Source organism: Paramisgurnus dabryanus, chromosome 4, assembly GCF_030506205.2.
Source record: "Paramisgurnus dabryanus chromosome 4, PD_genome_1.1, whole genome shotgun sequence".
Classification (NCBI taxonomy): domain Eukaryota; kingdom Metazoa; phylum Chordata; class Actinopteri; order Cypriniformes; family Cobitidae; genus Paramisgurnus; species Paramisgurnus dabryanus.
The window spans coordinates 30188894-30205395 of NC_133340.1; the positions used below are offsets into that span (position 1 = coordinate 30188894).

At 38.9% G+C, this 16502-nt stretch overlaps 2 protein-coding genes across 3 annotated transcripts; one reads left to right on the plus strand and one right to left on the minus strand.

The window, feature by feature from the left end:
* Positions 1-1460: 1460 nt before the first annotated feature.
* cul4a (cullin 4A) lies at positions 1461-12485 on the minus strand. 2 transcript variants are annotated; one of them, XM_073814381.1, is made up of 21 exons: positions 12403-12485; positions 12104-12288; positions 11707-11822; positions 10697-10801; positions 10370-10438; positions 10187-10260; positions 9949-10111; positions 9604-9693; positions 9441-9523; positions 8754-8821; positions 6809-6927; positions 6146-6338; positions 5942-6046; positions 5501-5611; positions 4438-4523; positions 4143-4250; positions 3850-3963; positions 3552-3657; positions 3232-3404; positions 3006-3158; positions 1461-2162 (listed from the first exon to the last, which is right to left on the minus strand). In XM_073814381.1, exons 2-21 carry the CDS (start codon positions 12198-12200, stop codon positions 2067-2069), a joined length of 2229 nt encoding a protein of 742 aa, XP_073670482.1. In that variant the 5' UTR covers positions 12201-12288; positions 12403-12485; the 3' UTR covers positions 1461-2066. The 2 variants fall into 2 exon arrangements, with proteins under 2 accessions (XP_073670482.1, XP_073670481.1); XM_073814380.1 differs by having other exon boundaries at positions 12104-12454.
* A 336-nt stretch (positions 12486-12821) lies between these two features.
* pcid2 (PCI domain containing 2) lies at positions 12822-16491 on the plus strand. Its single transcript, XM_073814383.1, has 15 exons — positions 12822-12904; positions 13263-13319; positions 13420-13509; positions 13645-13718; positions 13803-13868; positions 14055-14096; positions 14180-14234; positions 14358-14461; positions 14683-14758; positions 14846-14987; positions 15088-15188; positions 15394-15467; positions 15559-15684; positions 15769-15892; positions 16281-16491. The coding sequence occupies exons 2-15, from the start codon at positions 13284-13286 to the stop codon at positions 16368-16370; spliced, it is 1200 nt and encodes a 399-aa protein (XP_073670484.1). The 5' UTR covers positions 12822-12904; positions 13263-13283; the 3' UTR covers positions 16371-16491.
* The last annotated feature ends 11 nt before the right edge of the window (positions 16492-16502 follow it).

Here is a 16502-nt window from a genome sequence, read left to right on the forward strand (position 1 = left end):
TAGTAGATATATAGCAGACAGTCTACTAATTCTCTAAAGATTGGTAGTTGATAAGTAGTTGCAAAGTTACTTATAATTAGTAAAATGTCTAAAGTGGACTATCGAAATAAAGTGTTACCTTTTTGCAGTATGTAGATTACTGAGTGTTTTAACACTTAAGAGCACAGGAAACGGTTTGGTTTGAAGACCACGAGTGCTCATCGTTCTACTGAAGATAAACTATAGAGACTTTCACACAGACACACACACACATGCTCATATCTTAACATGAGTCAATGTGTGATTTCCTGTAATCATACACCTACAAACCTCGCATCAAGACTTCAGTTTATGCCCCTCAATGCCTCCATACTTCACTATGATAATGAGATTAAAGAGACAGTTCAACCAAAAATACAATTCTGTCATCATTTACCACTCTCATGTTGTTTAAATTTGTTTGTTATGATGATTACAAAGGAAGATATTTTGAGGAATGTTTGTTAACAAATTGTTCATGAGCCCCATTCACTTCCATGGTCTTCGTTATTCCTACTATAAAAGTGAATGGGGCCTCTGATCGGTTTGATTACAAACATTCCTCAAAATATCTTCATCAGAACAAAGACATTTATAACAACCTGAGAGTGAGTAAATGATGACAGTATTTTCATTCCTTTAAGATATTCAAATGAGTCCTTCAGATGATGTTTAGACTAACAGAGAGTTAAAGTGTGTTCAGATGAATGTGATGTGTTTGGAGGTCAGAGGTGAAATAGCGCAGTTATTTGACAGCGGTACACAAACACAACCCATCTCTCTCTCTCTCTCTCTCTCTCTCTCTCTCTCTCTCTGTTTCTTTAAGAAATTACTCTGTGAATGAGGCAGAAAATCACATTAGTGTGGAGAATGAAAGCATCAGTGTTTAAACATACATACAGACAGATGAATATATGACTGTGAGTCTCTGTCAGCCCAAAGAAATACTTAGAAGAATGAAGAACTTTTAAAACCATCAAGAGGTTAAAAATCATGAAAACATCTTCACCTCCTGTAATGCAACTAATAACACCGAACTGTGAAGGATTTATTCATCCTGCTAGTGTTTCTGCATTATTATTATTATTATTATTATAACCTCTTCATATTAAAATACACATTTCAATAAAAGAGATAGTCCACATTCAACTAATTACAAGTAACTCTACAACTACATGTTAACTAACTCTCATAACAGTATTAGTAGACTGTTCAGGTTAGTAGAGTAAGATAACATGTAGATGTAAATTCAGTTGAATGTCTGTTTGAGAATCCTCACAATAAAGTGTTAGTTGACTACAACTACTCTAATGACTGACAGCTAACTGACAAGTTACTTATAGTTAGTCAAATATCTAAAGTGTGGAGTATTGAAATGAAGTCTTAACCAATGATGATTTAAAGTATTTGGGTGAGTGTGACTTGTACATGACATAACAACATTAATTAAATATACTTTAATTTCCTTTTTATGCCTTTACTCGCTTACAAAGAATAGAATCTCTTCTCTACAAAACATTGTAAGTGACAGCTGTCAATCAAAAGACAGATAATGACTGACAAACAAACTCACACAACGAATCATTTCTGTCCCATCATCATGTCTTATATGGCTATAATGACTCACACTAGCTGACTGTGTGTGTGTGTGTGTGTGTGTGTGTGTGTGTCTCAGTGTGTTTGTGTGTGTGTGTGTGTGTGTGTGTGTAAGATTTGGGCTGTCTGATTGTGTGACTGATGAGCTGTGCAGCATGGGTGCAGCTGGTCACAAAAGTCACATTAACTTATGGGACATAAAACTCAAAATGACCCATAACAAGACACAACTGATCACACAAACTCAACTAAACTAAACTAAAAGAAAAGAAAAAGTGCATCTTTAGTGAAAATCATTCACAATGTAACTGTGTCTGTATGCCGGAGTCACTTTAGAAAACTGAGAGCTTAAAGTCTTCTGCTCATCATCATCATCATGAGGATATAAAGCAAACGTCCAGAATCACAACGGAGCTCCGGATCACACCGGCATCTGGGACACAATCTTGATGTTAAGCCACATAGTGATACTGGTTGGGGTTTTCTTTATCCCGCTCCATATAATCCCGATCGATGAGAGACTCCACACGCTTCTTCAGATCTGCAGGCTGGAAACAACAACCGTCATTACATCAGCACAACACTCTTCAAACCCCCAGAACCAAGCTCTGCAGCATGGGTGATAGGGGCTTCTTATCGGCTGTCCCCAGGTTGTGGAACGCTCTCCCTGACCACCTGAGGGCTCCGCAGACTACAGATGTTTTTTTTAAAAAAAACTTCAAAACATTTCTTTTTAAAAAAGCTTTCTTTTAAACTGCTTCTTATATATTCAAATGTTTGCTTCTTGTAACTTTAGTCTGTTTTAGATTGGTTTTAGACTGTTATTCTGTAGCACTTTGAGATTGTTAAATATAAAGTGCAATTCAAATAAAATGTATTATTATTATTATACTACAGGTAATTATGGGAAGTTTTCTGAAGAAGATTAAATGCATGTTTTGGTTGCCCTCATTACTAACAGATGAAATCTTTAAAACAAAACAAACATTCACTGTAGAAATGACATCACCTTCCTGGAAATCACTGTTTTAATATTCCTCATATTTCAGGTGGAAATTCTAGAAGACATGGAAGAAATTCCTAGACAGCACAATCTAAGTACAGTGTGCAGTTGTTCTTCATTTTATGTTATACATAAAGGTCTGCTTTATTCTGATTGGTTGAGAAATCTTCCACAGGTGTTGATATTTTTTATAAACGCACAACTGAGCTGTCAAATGACTCTGATTCACGTTGTGCTGCATTTCTAGCTGCCACATTATTCTTAAATAATTTAACTGCCTGTCATACATTATTTCCTTACCTATAATACATCTACATCATCAACATCACCACCATCATCATCATCATCATCACCATCATGACATGTGTAAGATTTGAGTGAGAATCACCTTCACAGGGAACTTCAGCTGGTTGTAGAGTTCAGACACGAGGAGATTGTGGCTCAAGGTCTTTCTCATCTTCATGATCCGGACCACAGCAGCATCGATCTGATACTGACGGTCCTGAAACACTCGCTCGGTGGTGCTGACCTGTTCCTCAACCTGATAACACACACAGCATCATTACAGATCATCACAACAGTTGTGAGATCATCTGTGTTGTTTATAAACTCACCGTTTCCTTCATCTGAATCTGATTGATTTTGATGCGGAAGAGTTTGTGTCTGAAGTCGCTGTTGAAGCTGAAGCGATCTCCGTCCTCTACGTCTTTCCCACGAGGAGTTTTATTAAGAACGCGAGCTTTCCCACAGGCCAGAGACTGAAGTGTGCGTTTCAGCTCAGTGTCCTCTAATCAACACAAACACAAACACAAGATCAGGATTCACTTCAAACACATTCACTCACAGACAACGACAGGTCACATGACATATTTGACATATTAATATTTCACTGTACAAACACTGTGTGTGTATTTGTTTGTGTGTTTGTGTGTACCGATGCCTGTGGCTGTCTGCATCTCCTCCACTGTCACTTCATCCGTCTCATTAAACATCAGCAGGACAAGAGTCTGCAGGAGAGACACCTGAAGCTCCTTCTTACCCTGAACACACAAACACACACAAGCACACACACACAATCGCACACACACACACGCACACATTTGACAAGTTAGGTTTGTGGTTTACAGAGAAAATAATCAATTGAGATGAAGTATTTCATTAATATGCATTAGCACTCAGTTATTTAATATACAAACATTGTTGTCATTGTGTATTTGTGTATTTGTGTTTACCTCTTTAAACTCAGTCTTTAGCACCGCATGACCCAGTGTGGGCTGCCACTGTAGTTTACGCCCACTGTGTTTCCCCAGATAGAAGATCTTAAACACTTCCTGAAGCTTCAGCATCTGATAACACAACACACACACACACACACACACACACACACACACACACACACACACACACACACACACACACACACACACACACACACACACACACACACACACACAGACACACACACTGTTAACACACTGTTAGTCCTGCATCTGTCCGTTTCATTACTATAAACAGACGCACACACCTCTGTGGGCAGATGGACGTCCATTGGTGTGTATGTGGGCCAGTGACCCATGGTCAGAATGTTGACGGTCAGCTCGATGCTGCTGGAATCAGTCTGGTTCTGAATGTACTACACAAACACATACACACAAACACACACACAAATCTCCTGTGACCGCTGGCACCAATCCTCTCAACACTTTGTCAAACCACGTGTGATGAGCTCAAATGATAAACATCACAGTGTGAACACAATCAAGTTCATAGATATTTTACATTGTGTGTGTGTGTGTGTGTGTAGTTGTTTATATACACACCTGTTTAAACTGGATCATGACGTCTTTGGAGAGCTCCATGTCTTTAAACATGCCTTCAAGTTTACTGGTGAACGCTGCTCCACACTCTATAACACGCATACGCACACACACACAAACACACACACACACACACACACACACACACACACACACAAACACACACACACACAGACACGTTTTAACCATTGATTCATTAGGCAGATTCAAAGTGCATGACAATTTTATATTAAGTTTGATTGAATGAGTTTGTGTTTACTTAGAACAAAACCTACAGCTTTGGTGTTTTTATGTAGCAGCTACTGCATACTCTGATCACAGAGATTCTTATCATGGAGTCTGATCAAAGAGAGTCTTTTAACGGAGAGTCTTATAACGGAGTCTAATACCAGAGAGTCTTATTATTTTCACAAAGTCTGATCACAGAGAGTCTTATTGTGGGGAGTTTTACCACGGAGTCTGGTCCCAGAGAGTCTTATCATGAAGTCTGATCCCGGAGAGTCTTATTGCGGAGAATCTTATTGCAGACAGTCTTACCGCGGAGAGTCTGATCGCGGAGAATCTGATAGCGGAGAGTCTGATAGCGGAATCTGATCTCAGAGAGTATTGCTGCGGAGTCTTATCACAGAGAGTCTGATCCCAAGGTTTGTAGAGACACTCTGGATAAGAATCCTCTGTACTGATGGTGTACTCTTTGATAATCTAATGATCTGATATTGAATCCTGGTTCTGCTGTTTGAACCTTCACATTAAATCAAATGTTTGTATTCTTTTTACTGGGTCACAGACAACCATCAATGGTATTTATAGTCAATGACATTTGAATATTAAAATCATATCAGTTAACGGTTAATGTTTACTTAACAAGCTGCGGTTGTCGGTGGGAAACATGAACTGAAATGAACATCCTTGCTTCAAGACCAACTTAACCAAAGCTGTGCATTTACTTCCTGTTCACATGCTCATGTGACCCTAGTGCTTCTTATGTGGTCGTAACCTGCCTTTCCTCACTGTCTGATGACCAATCAGAAATCAGAGCACGTCTGTGTGTGAGATCAGAACAAACCGTGTTTGAGTTTGGACAGCATGGACTTCTCAGCATCCACTGAGGCGCTTTTCCCAACCAGCAGACGTTTGGCCAAATCTTTCTTATAGAAAGCCTCAAACACATCTTTACCTGCAGAAAACATCAACACACACGTTACTCTGTTACCTGACTGACATTTGATCACGCACGCACGCACGCACGCACGCACGCACGCACGCACGCACGCACGCACGCACGCACGCACGCACGCACGCACGCACGCACGCACGCACGCACGCACGCACGCACGCACGCACGCACGCACGCACGCACGCACGCACGCACGCACGCACGCACGCACGCACGCACGCACGCACGCACGCACGCACGCACGCACGCACGCACGCACGCACGCACGCACGCACGCACGCACGCACGCACGCACGCACGCACGCACGCACACACACACATATAGTTTACCATGAATAAAGCGGAATATGATCATAATTTTGTCCAGGATTCTCTCCAGCTCTTCTTCTGTGGCTTCTTTGTTTCCAGCACGGAGTTTAGAGTCAACATACTTAGCTAAAGAGACAAACACACAACAAGATTGTGTCAGAACCACACAATACACAAAAACACATGTGTGATCATCTGTGTATGTGCTGCTGTGTACACACTGACCAATGAGCTCAGCTGGTTTGTTGGGTCTCTTGTTAATGAAGCTTTCGAAGGCTTCTTTCATAGCATTGATGAAGGTGTCGTTCCTCTGGAAGCAACACTGCGTCACATTGTCCATCTTATCTTTAAAGTCCAGAAGATCTTGAACCATCTCTTTATCTTTCTCTGGAGAACTCACAATCTCTCCACCAAAGTTCTGCAGGATAAACATCACTTCATAATACAGCACAGATATACACGAATGACACAGACGTCTAAAGGCTGTTTCACACCGTACGCGGCAACCGCGAGTGTTTAGTTCTTTTTCAACAGGAGACAAGTGGCAAAACGGGGGCGGTAACAGAGGTGAAGCGGAGTTGGTCCACACTCCTTGCTTGTGCACCCAAAATCCTGTCCCTTTTACAGACAAGACTCTTAATGGCAGGTGCTGTTGAAGATAAACAGATTTCCACTGAATGCTGCACAAAACGCTTCCACTACACGAGAAAAGCTGAAGCCGCGCAGTGATTCCGCCGCTTACCGTGTGAATTGGCCTGAAGAGCTTTGTCTGAACATCAAATCTGATCTCTTATAGTCGTCTCATAAATAAATCAACTGTCAGTCACATTGCAGGATACATGTGTTGTGTATGTGTGTGTTGTGTATGTGTGCTGTGTGTGTTTGTACCTTTATGTAGTCTCTCCAGAACTGCAACAGAACGCTGAGACCTCCCTTTACTTTACTGAAGAGCTGATACAACAGAGTCAATTCTGTCACACGGTTCTCATCCAACAGTGTTTTGAGACCTGAAACACACACACACACACACACACACACACACACACACACACACACACACACACACACACACACACACACACACACACACACACACACACACACACACACACACACACACACACACACACACACACACACACACACACACACACACACACACACACACACGCACACGCACACACACACACAAAAAGTATGTACATTGTGCTATTTAACACAGTTGAACTGATTGAATAGTGATAACATGTAGACCTGTCGCCTTAGCTACTTTTCATATATGGATTAATTCCCCCAGAAATAGCATAATAATTCAAGAACAACTTTCTACACAACTTAGATGATGAAAAATATGAAATATTAATATAAAATTGAAATGTAAGAAAAAAAAGAATATTCTAAATATTTTAAAACATAAATAAATATGATCAAATATGCATTTCAATTTTAAACAGCTAATAGTGATTGTTGAGTGTTCACAGGGTTTATTTTTTTAGTCGAGTTTTACTCTGATGGCATCTGTGCGGTCACCTAAACCCTTGATATTATGATTATGTTCTGATGACTTTTTATTTGTATAACCCTTTCATTGCCTGAACAGAGTAGAGATGCTGGTTAGTTTACGTTTATTTCTTATCCTCACGTTAGAGATGTGGGTTGCAGCATTGAAACCAATTCCAGTCAGATTTATTCTTTCAAACTGTTTGTATTCACCAGAAAAACACAACATTTCAGCTTGAGTAACGCTCTCTTCACTGTCCGCTCGCTCTCCCTTTCTCTGTCTCTGTGTGTGTGTCTGTCTGTGTGTGTGTGTGTGTGTGTGTGTGTGTGTGTGTGTGTGTGTGTCTGTGTGTGTGTGTAAACATGTGGACCCTAAGCTGTGTGTCCCACTCTTCAGTGTGTAAAACACACACACACATAAACACCATGGCACTTATCATGCAATGTGTGGATATAGTCATCATCACAACAGGTCTAATAATATGTTAATGTATGTATGTATGTATATAACAAACAAACAATCATAATTACTCTACTCCAGTAATTCTTAAAGTGTGGTCCATGGACCACTAGTGGTCCACCAAACCCCCCCAGTGGTTTGCCAAAAGATGACCTAAACTAGGCAAGTGTTTATACAATCGTCACTTATTTAAGTAGATTTTTAATGCACTTGTGAAACTGCGATATCAGTTCTTGCCATTTTGTTTTAATAACATAAAAATGGATCGGTGGCTAAACGAGGAGTCAAAAGAAAAGATCAAGCATCAACTGAAAACAGCTAAAATCCACAGATCTATTAGTTTTGTAATGTACTAGTTTTTGTTTCATGTGTAAAATCCTTGTAATTTCAGTGATGTTGGACATTATTTTTTTTCAGCATTTTATTGTTACCATTGTTACAACGATAAACTTCATATACCCACCATCTCTTTGGAATGACATTAAGTGGGACCTAGGCTGTTACAGTATGTTTAATTGCAGGGTTTTTTTTCACATGTGCAGTTTGTGCTGCAACTCATTTCACATTTACTTTTTGAAATGAAATAAAATTCATATAATAATTTCTGAACATAGCATTGCATTTGTGTTTAAAAATTAGTTTTTGACTTAAAACAGTTAGTCAGCATATTAAACTTAAATGTAGCTTATCCTTCCTATTTTGTTGTTTTTTGGGGGCGTGTTAGAGTCGAATTCTGTTAGGTGGTCCTCAGAAAAAAATTGGAAGGTAAAGTGGTCCTTGGGCTGAAAAAGTTTGAGAAACACTGCTCTACACACACACACACACACACACACACACACACACACACACACACACACACACACACACACGTACCTTTCTGTAGGATGGTGTTCATGTGTTCACCCAACAGTTGTTTCTCCACAGTAGAGATGAGAGGTTTCCTGTCAGGAGGACACATCAGTTATTATACTGACAGTCACTTTAACATGATATTGATATTTTTAACACTAAACTAAATATTCATATGAATTAATATTAGAACAAAATACAGACAACAGAACATTTAATACTGAATCAAAATGTAAAATAACTCTGAACAAAAAAAAAAAATGTAAAAACAACAGGAATGATGAGATGATGTATAGATTTCAAGGGCGGCAGGTTGTGACTGAGGTGCACTTGAGCGAGTCCCCCATTACACCGGCTGTGTCTGTGTTCACTACTCACTGGATGGGTTAGTAATGCAGAGGTCACATCACATGCTTTACCATACATTGACAAATATGTCACTTTGACTTTTTCACTTTCAGATTACAAATAGAAAGACAACTTCTGAACTAATGTGCAGTCTAAAGAAAGAATTAAACAATTACCAATGAGTATAGAAATATTAAGATATCATTGCTGTCATCACAGATTTAAGCAGTCAGGTCAACAAACTCACTACAATATTTCTCATCAGATTCTGCTGTAAGTGTTTCAAGGTCTGTCAAAACCCCCAGATCACATCTTCATCTTGCATTGAGTTTGAGATAAAAATGCATGAGTGTGTGTTCTTACTGTGTGCTGTGATCTAAGTAACTGATGACACGATCATTCTCTTCCTCCAGTCGTCGTGCCACATGATGCAGATACTCTGAAACCTTCAGACAGAAGAAACACTTCTTCATAAATACACACATTTCATGTTGAGCGTTTGTGTCTGGACCTGATTGATCCTCACCTCTCTCTCCTGCATGAGCGTTTGACCCTCAGCGGCGTACAGACGCTCCGTCTCGGTTAGAAAACGATGCTCAAAAGACTCCGTATACACCTGAACACACGTCATAATATTAAACACCGTTTCATCTCAGCTAGGCTTTAACTTACTTTTAAATACTTTTCAGCTGTGTTTACAATAAAAAACCTTGAAACATGAAGTCGAACTCTATCAATCTTTAACATGTTTATCTTACGGCATTCTTTGATCAGACTCGTTTAGAAATAGTGGACAATATTGAAGTCCTGAGGATCACAGCATACACCTATCTCCATCAGTATGACATCACGGTCTTTTGTGGCCAATCACCTGCAGGTCAGAGAGCATGCCCAGTAAGCTCCGCAGCAGACTCCTGTCCACCGTCTCTCCGTTGCGCTCGCGTTCAATCTGCTCCAGGATGCCGTCCACCGTGCGACTCTGAACGCAGCCGTCACTCACGACGTGTGTCCGGAACAACTCCAGCCCCGTATCCCTGACAACACGCGCGTGTTACTATAGTAACGCAAAGCGCATCATCACTGGAAACAACTCTGATAGGTCAACTCACCAGATGGAGGGAAGAAGTGCGTTCTGAAGCACATACGTCCGATCCAAAAACAGGAAAATACTGCGAATCATGATCTAGAATAACACACACACACACACACACAATAATAAGAATCTCTTTTTCCCTATAAGTGTCTATCATTTCTCAGAGTTCTTCCCATCAGCCCCTCTGTTTGTCTCATACCGTCTGTCTGCAGTGGTCTTGCCAGCATCGGTTCATCTTCTTCAGGAACGAGAGGTTATCCAGAGACTCTGTGAGATGCTGTTAAGGGTCTTAAAGCTGACATTCATACATCACTGATGATCTGATAATAACAAAAGTATTATTGTGGACATCCAACAATTCTGATAACAAAGTCTAAACAAACATGTCTGCTGTTTCCTCCTGGTGTTTCTGTGCAAGAGATTACAGCAGCATCTAGTGGTGAAATATTCATCCAAATATCAGCTGATAGAACCGAAACAACATCATCAAAACCAACAGCTCACAAACACACACAGATGAAGGATATTCTCTGAACTGATGGATCTGAGCTTGAACGTGCTCTTCACAAACTTGACGTAACTGTTTGTATAAGATGGGTGAGACTTTATATGAACACAGATTCTCCACAGCCTGTGTGTGTCAGAGAGAGAAAAAGGATTATGGGTACTTATATTTCAGCACACCTGGAAGAAAACAAGTAGTCAATAAATATAAGAAATAAAAAAGGCTTTCTAGTTCAGATATGGGGAGATTTTCTTTAAACATTGTTTAATCACCACATTATGAATATGTGCTGCTTTGTGTCTCTATGAAACAACACATACATTATATTTCAGCCAATATTGTTCGGTGTCATTGCAATGATGTTTAATATTCCTGAATTAAACTGACAACGTTAGAAACTCCTCACACGTGTGCTGATGTCACAAGAACTTGTGTGTTTCATCATAGACATTTAACAATCATGGATCTTTACATTTATGCATTTGGCAAACACTTTTGTCTAAAGCAGAGGTTTTCAAACTGTGGGATCCGGTGGCTCAGGCAAAGTCACTTGGATGTTGTAGTGAATGACACAAAAAAGTGTTTGTGTCCTATTAATGACAATAGTTTTGATATCAGGTATTTTGGGATTGTAATTAAACTTACATTTAATTAATGAAATGACAATGAAAATATAAAATACATTTCTCTAAAAGAGAACAAATTTCTAAATATATTTTTTCTGCATATTTCTATAAAATACATTATGGTGGGTCCTGTCTAAGTGGGATGCAAAATGAAAGGGTTTGGGAACCACTGCTCTACCTTACAGTGCATTCAATATACACATTTGTGTGTGTGTGTGTTATCTTTATCATGAATAAATAAATAAATAAATAAATAAATAACGCGTGACACAGTTTGTCTAGCTGTCAGCAGGGTTAAATATGTTTTTGATAGGTGATCTTTTATTATTTTACAAGCACACCCACCCTGAGAAACAATGCTGAAGTTATTTCTATAAGTATTGAGGTTAAATTAAATGGTCAGACCTGATAAAGTTCCTCAAGGTTATATTTGATGGATGTGCTGCTCTGAATGGCACCAACAGCATCTCGAAGCTTCAGCCACGTGTCTTCAGTGTAGCTGTCTGTCAACTTCGGCCTGTCTGTCACAGAAACACACACACAGAGTGTAAGACATGTTGTTCATCTGTCTGTCTGTGACATTCAAATCTACCTCAAATACTCAATGAAACAGACAGACCAGACCTGAGAGAGATCCGAGTGCTATGGTTATTTTGTATTTAAGTTAGGTTTGACTGAAACATTTTAAAATCCAGTCAGTCATGATGTGCAAGTGAATAACACTGTAAACAACACACTCACCTTGATCATGCAAAGACACAGATTTATATACGTTTATAATGCGTCAATTTATGAAACTCACCTTTAAAGTTTTTAATAATCAATTTCTTAGACGATCCGCTTTTAGTTGTTTTAGTGAGTCCATTAAAGTTTGATTTCTGAAGATCTTCCGCCATCATCAGATCTTTAAAAGACACTCATAATAATATATAATAATAGTTTATTCAATCTCAAGGATCTGTCAGTGAAGTTGAAGTCTCGCGTTAGCTGTTAGTTAAAGAGAAGAAATAAGAAGGTTTATACAGACCGGCTGCTGTTAACACACACATAGAGAGAAATACACAGATAATCATCATATAATCATCCTACAAAACTTCATACACATTCATTACTGATCCTCAGCGACAATCATAACAAGAAAATGGCAAACAACGAATCTGCAGCTTCCGGTTGGATAAAAGTCCCATCGTCAAACACAAAAAACCGCAATATTTTACATGAAAATATATAAAAAAAATCAAATAGATTAATATACAATACATGCAATATTAGGTATTTTACACTTTTGTTAAAAATATAAGAACATTTTTTTTTCTTCATGAACACTTTTTCTATGACATTTGAACTCCTGGCACTAGGGTTACAAACATTTTTACATTTATAATAGGAAAACTTTTAATTGATTCTTAATAGTTTAAAAAGACGAAGAGGCTCTGAGATCAAGCACATAATGCTGAATTATTTTAAATAATTATTTATTTTAATAGAAAGTGCAGATCTAAATCAACTGCTTGTTCAAAGATGTAAACAGGAAGTGCTGTGTGACGTCAGCGGGGTCTTCGGCAGTGAAGTACACGCGCATCAGTAATGTGAATGAATTGAGGTAAATAAATATTATATTTCATTTTAAATGAATGCACTTATTACATTTATAGATGAGTTATTGTTTATATGACATTTGGTGAAATTCGCGTGTCAAAAAATGAATGAATGAAGGAAAACTCGATCAGCATATACGATGATTACTGGAGTTATAAAATAACCTTCATATCATATACACGTGTTAATATTTATATACTCATACTCATATTCATTTCTAATTGAATAGATATATTGTGTAGATCTTGTGTACACCTCACACTTGTGTTGGGTTTTAATTATACTTTTAATATAATATTAGCTTTTTTGAAAGGTTTTTGTGCTGATTAACATTGAATAACAACGTAAACTGTGTTTTTCAGAGTAATTCATGAAGATAACAGATGGCTCATATTACAATAAATCAATACCTGCAGCAGGTGAGTCACGTGTTTAACACCATATGACCCGATGAAAGGATGATTTTGTGTATTTTTGTGTTAAATGAGTTTCTTCTGAACAACTTTATTTTATTTGAAGGTTGTGGAGGCTATAGAGAACAGAGATGGTTCTTTCTGTGCTGAGATGTTGTCATTTAAACATCCACACGTGGCCAATCCCCGTCTGCAGGTGCATCTCTTTATAATCTTTCATAATGTTACATGTTGACTCTCTGAGTTTATTGGATTATGATGTGTGTGTGTGTTTACTCTTATATACTAGTAAATATCTGTTTAAACACATAAGTGATGATTGTGTCTGCAGTTGTCAAACCCAGAGGAGAAGTGTCAGCAGCTGTTAGAGCCGCCCTATGATGAAATGCTAGCAGCACATCTCAGGTGACTATGACATCATCATGCTTCATCTTACCGATCCTTTTGAACCCTCTGTCGTCTCTTAATCTGACTTTCTCTTTTTCGCAGATGTACGTTTGCTGTCTCTAATCATGACTTTGTGGAAGCGTATAAGTGCCAAACTGTTGTGGTGCAATATCCTCTTCTGTCATTATATGTATTGAGTTATAAATTGTGACATCATTCATTCACATACATCTAAAATAATACAGTCAGATTAAATGAAATGTGTAGTAAGAGAAGAGACACAACAGGTGTGTAGAGATGTGTTTTTAAGTGTGTGTATGATATCAGAGATGTTTCTTCTTAACTTTACTGAACATCATTTCTGAAAGCATTTCAAGCTCATAAAGAGGAGAACTGGTGAGATCTCATGTTCACTTTTCTCATCAATGTCTCAGAGATGAAGTCATTGTGTTTACATCTGATCATTGTGTGTTTCGCAGGGCTTTACCCATAATGTTCGCTGTGACCCTTGACCTCAGGATATTTGCAAATAATGTAAGTTAAACACTGTCATCTATGGATTTATAACCAAAACACTGTATCTCTAACTCTGTGTCTGTCTATTTGTTGTGCGTGTGTTTTGTTTTGTTTTGTGTTGTGTGTGTGGTGTTCTTTCAGGCAGAGCAGCAGTTGCAGGCGAGAAGTAAAGGAAAGGTTGGAGATATGCTAGAGAAAGCTGCTGAGCAGCTCATGAGTTGTTTCAGAGTTTGTGCCAGTGACAAGTGAGTTACAACACAGACACACACAAACACACACCCACAAAAGATTAATGTTACAGATTGATTTTAAATGAGTAGTTTTTTAGTGTAACTGATCATCTGGATGTGCAGGTGTGAATGCTAATACAGTGTTGTGTGTGTGTGTGTGTGTGTGTGTGTGTGTGTGTGTGTGTGTGTGTGTGTGTGTGTGTGTGTGTGTGTGTGTGTGTGTGTGTGTGTTTCAGTCGAGCTGGCATTGATGACTCTAAGAAATGGGGAATGTTGTTCCTGATCAATCAACTCTTTAAAATCTATTTCAAGGTAAAAGTCCTGACCTGTGACCTCTGAGATGATCTTCACATGATGTATCGTTTTAACACATTTGTGATTTGTGTGTTTGTGTATCAGATCAACAAGCTTCACCTGTGTAAACCTCTGATCCGTGCCATCGACAGCTCAAACTTGAAGGACGACTACAGCATGGCACAAAGAGTCACGTACAAGTATTATGTGGGCAGGAAAGCAATGTTTGACAGTGACTTCAAACCAGGTAAGACGTCCGTCTGTCTGTCTGTCTGTCTGTCTGTCTGTATGTCTGTCTGTCTGTCTGTATGAGGCTCTAACTGTTGATGATGTGTTGATGTTCTCAGCTGAAGAATATCTGAGCTTCTCCTTCACACACTGTCATCGCTCCTGTCAGAGAAACAAGAGACTCATTCTCATCTATCTGCTGCCTGTCAAGATGCTGCTGGTAAATGCTTGTGTGTGTGTGTGTGTTATTTAGCTTCATCTACAGTAGAGCATCACACAATACTTGATTCTGATTGGTTACCAGTTTTTCTGAGATGTTAGTTAATTTTCTGTAAGTGCACAGATATAAATGTGTTTCAGATTTCTTGAGCTCATTTAAGTTCATTTGATTAACTGACGGAGGTGGCTTGTCGATCTGTTTACAGGGTCACATGCCCACCAATCAGCTGCTGAGAAAGTATGACCTCATGCAGTTCGCTGATGTCACAAAGGCTGTGAGGTAAAGCACACGAGGTGAAAACGTTCAGTTCAGACTGAAGGTGATGAAGATGTGATGATAAACATGAATCTTTTGTCTGTGTGATTTTCAGCGAAGGAAACCTGCTGCTGCTGAACGAGGCTCTGGTCAAACACGAGACCTTCTTCATCCGCTGCGGCATCTTCCTCATCCTCGAGAAACTTAAGATCATCACGTACAGGAACCTCTTCAAGAAAGTGTAAGTGCACACAAACATACTCGTGCACACATACACACAGCTGCAGCACATACACACTTAACACATGCTGGACTCTTATTGCAGGTATCATCTGCTGAAGACCCATCAGCTGCCACTAGACGCCTTCCTCGTGGCACTGAAGATGATGAAGGTGGAGGATGTGGACATTGATGAGGTTCAATGCATCCTCGCAAACCTCATTTACATGGTAAGATTCACATGACACATTTCTTATGGACATCATTAGCCCTGAAGTGATTTCAAACCCAAAATTTCAATCATCCCTTTTATACAAATCACTCATATAATTGTTGTTGTTGTTGTGTACTAAATGTCTCTTCAGAGGCCTCTGCTCAATGCATAAATGTAAAATTGCAAAATGCTTTTATTCAAAGTGACGTCTGGATTTTGTATACGTAAGGCTGATGTCGTCTATAGTTTGAGTTTGGGTTTTATTTGTGAATGATTCAATTGTCCCTAATGCAGGAGATAACAAACATCATGGTTATTATATACAGTCACTCTTCAGTATTTGGGTTATTTTCTTGTGTAATGTTTTGGTTTTAGGTTTTGATATTATTCCTATCTCTCTTCAGGGTCACATTAAAGGTTATATTTCACACCAGCATCAGAAACTGGTGGTCAGCAAGCAGAATCCTTTTCCTCCACTGTCTACTGTATCATAGACATCGCTTCCCAGAATGCACCTGTGAAAATCACATGAAGCTTTTACATTTGTCCTCATTTTGTTTTGCGTTTTGCTTGTTTTTTTTACAGATTTTCTCAAATAAACATAACACTTTTTTTCTATGTGCCTG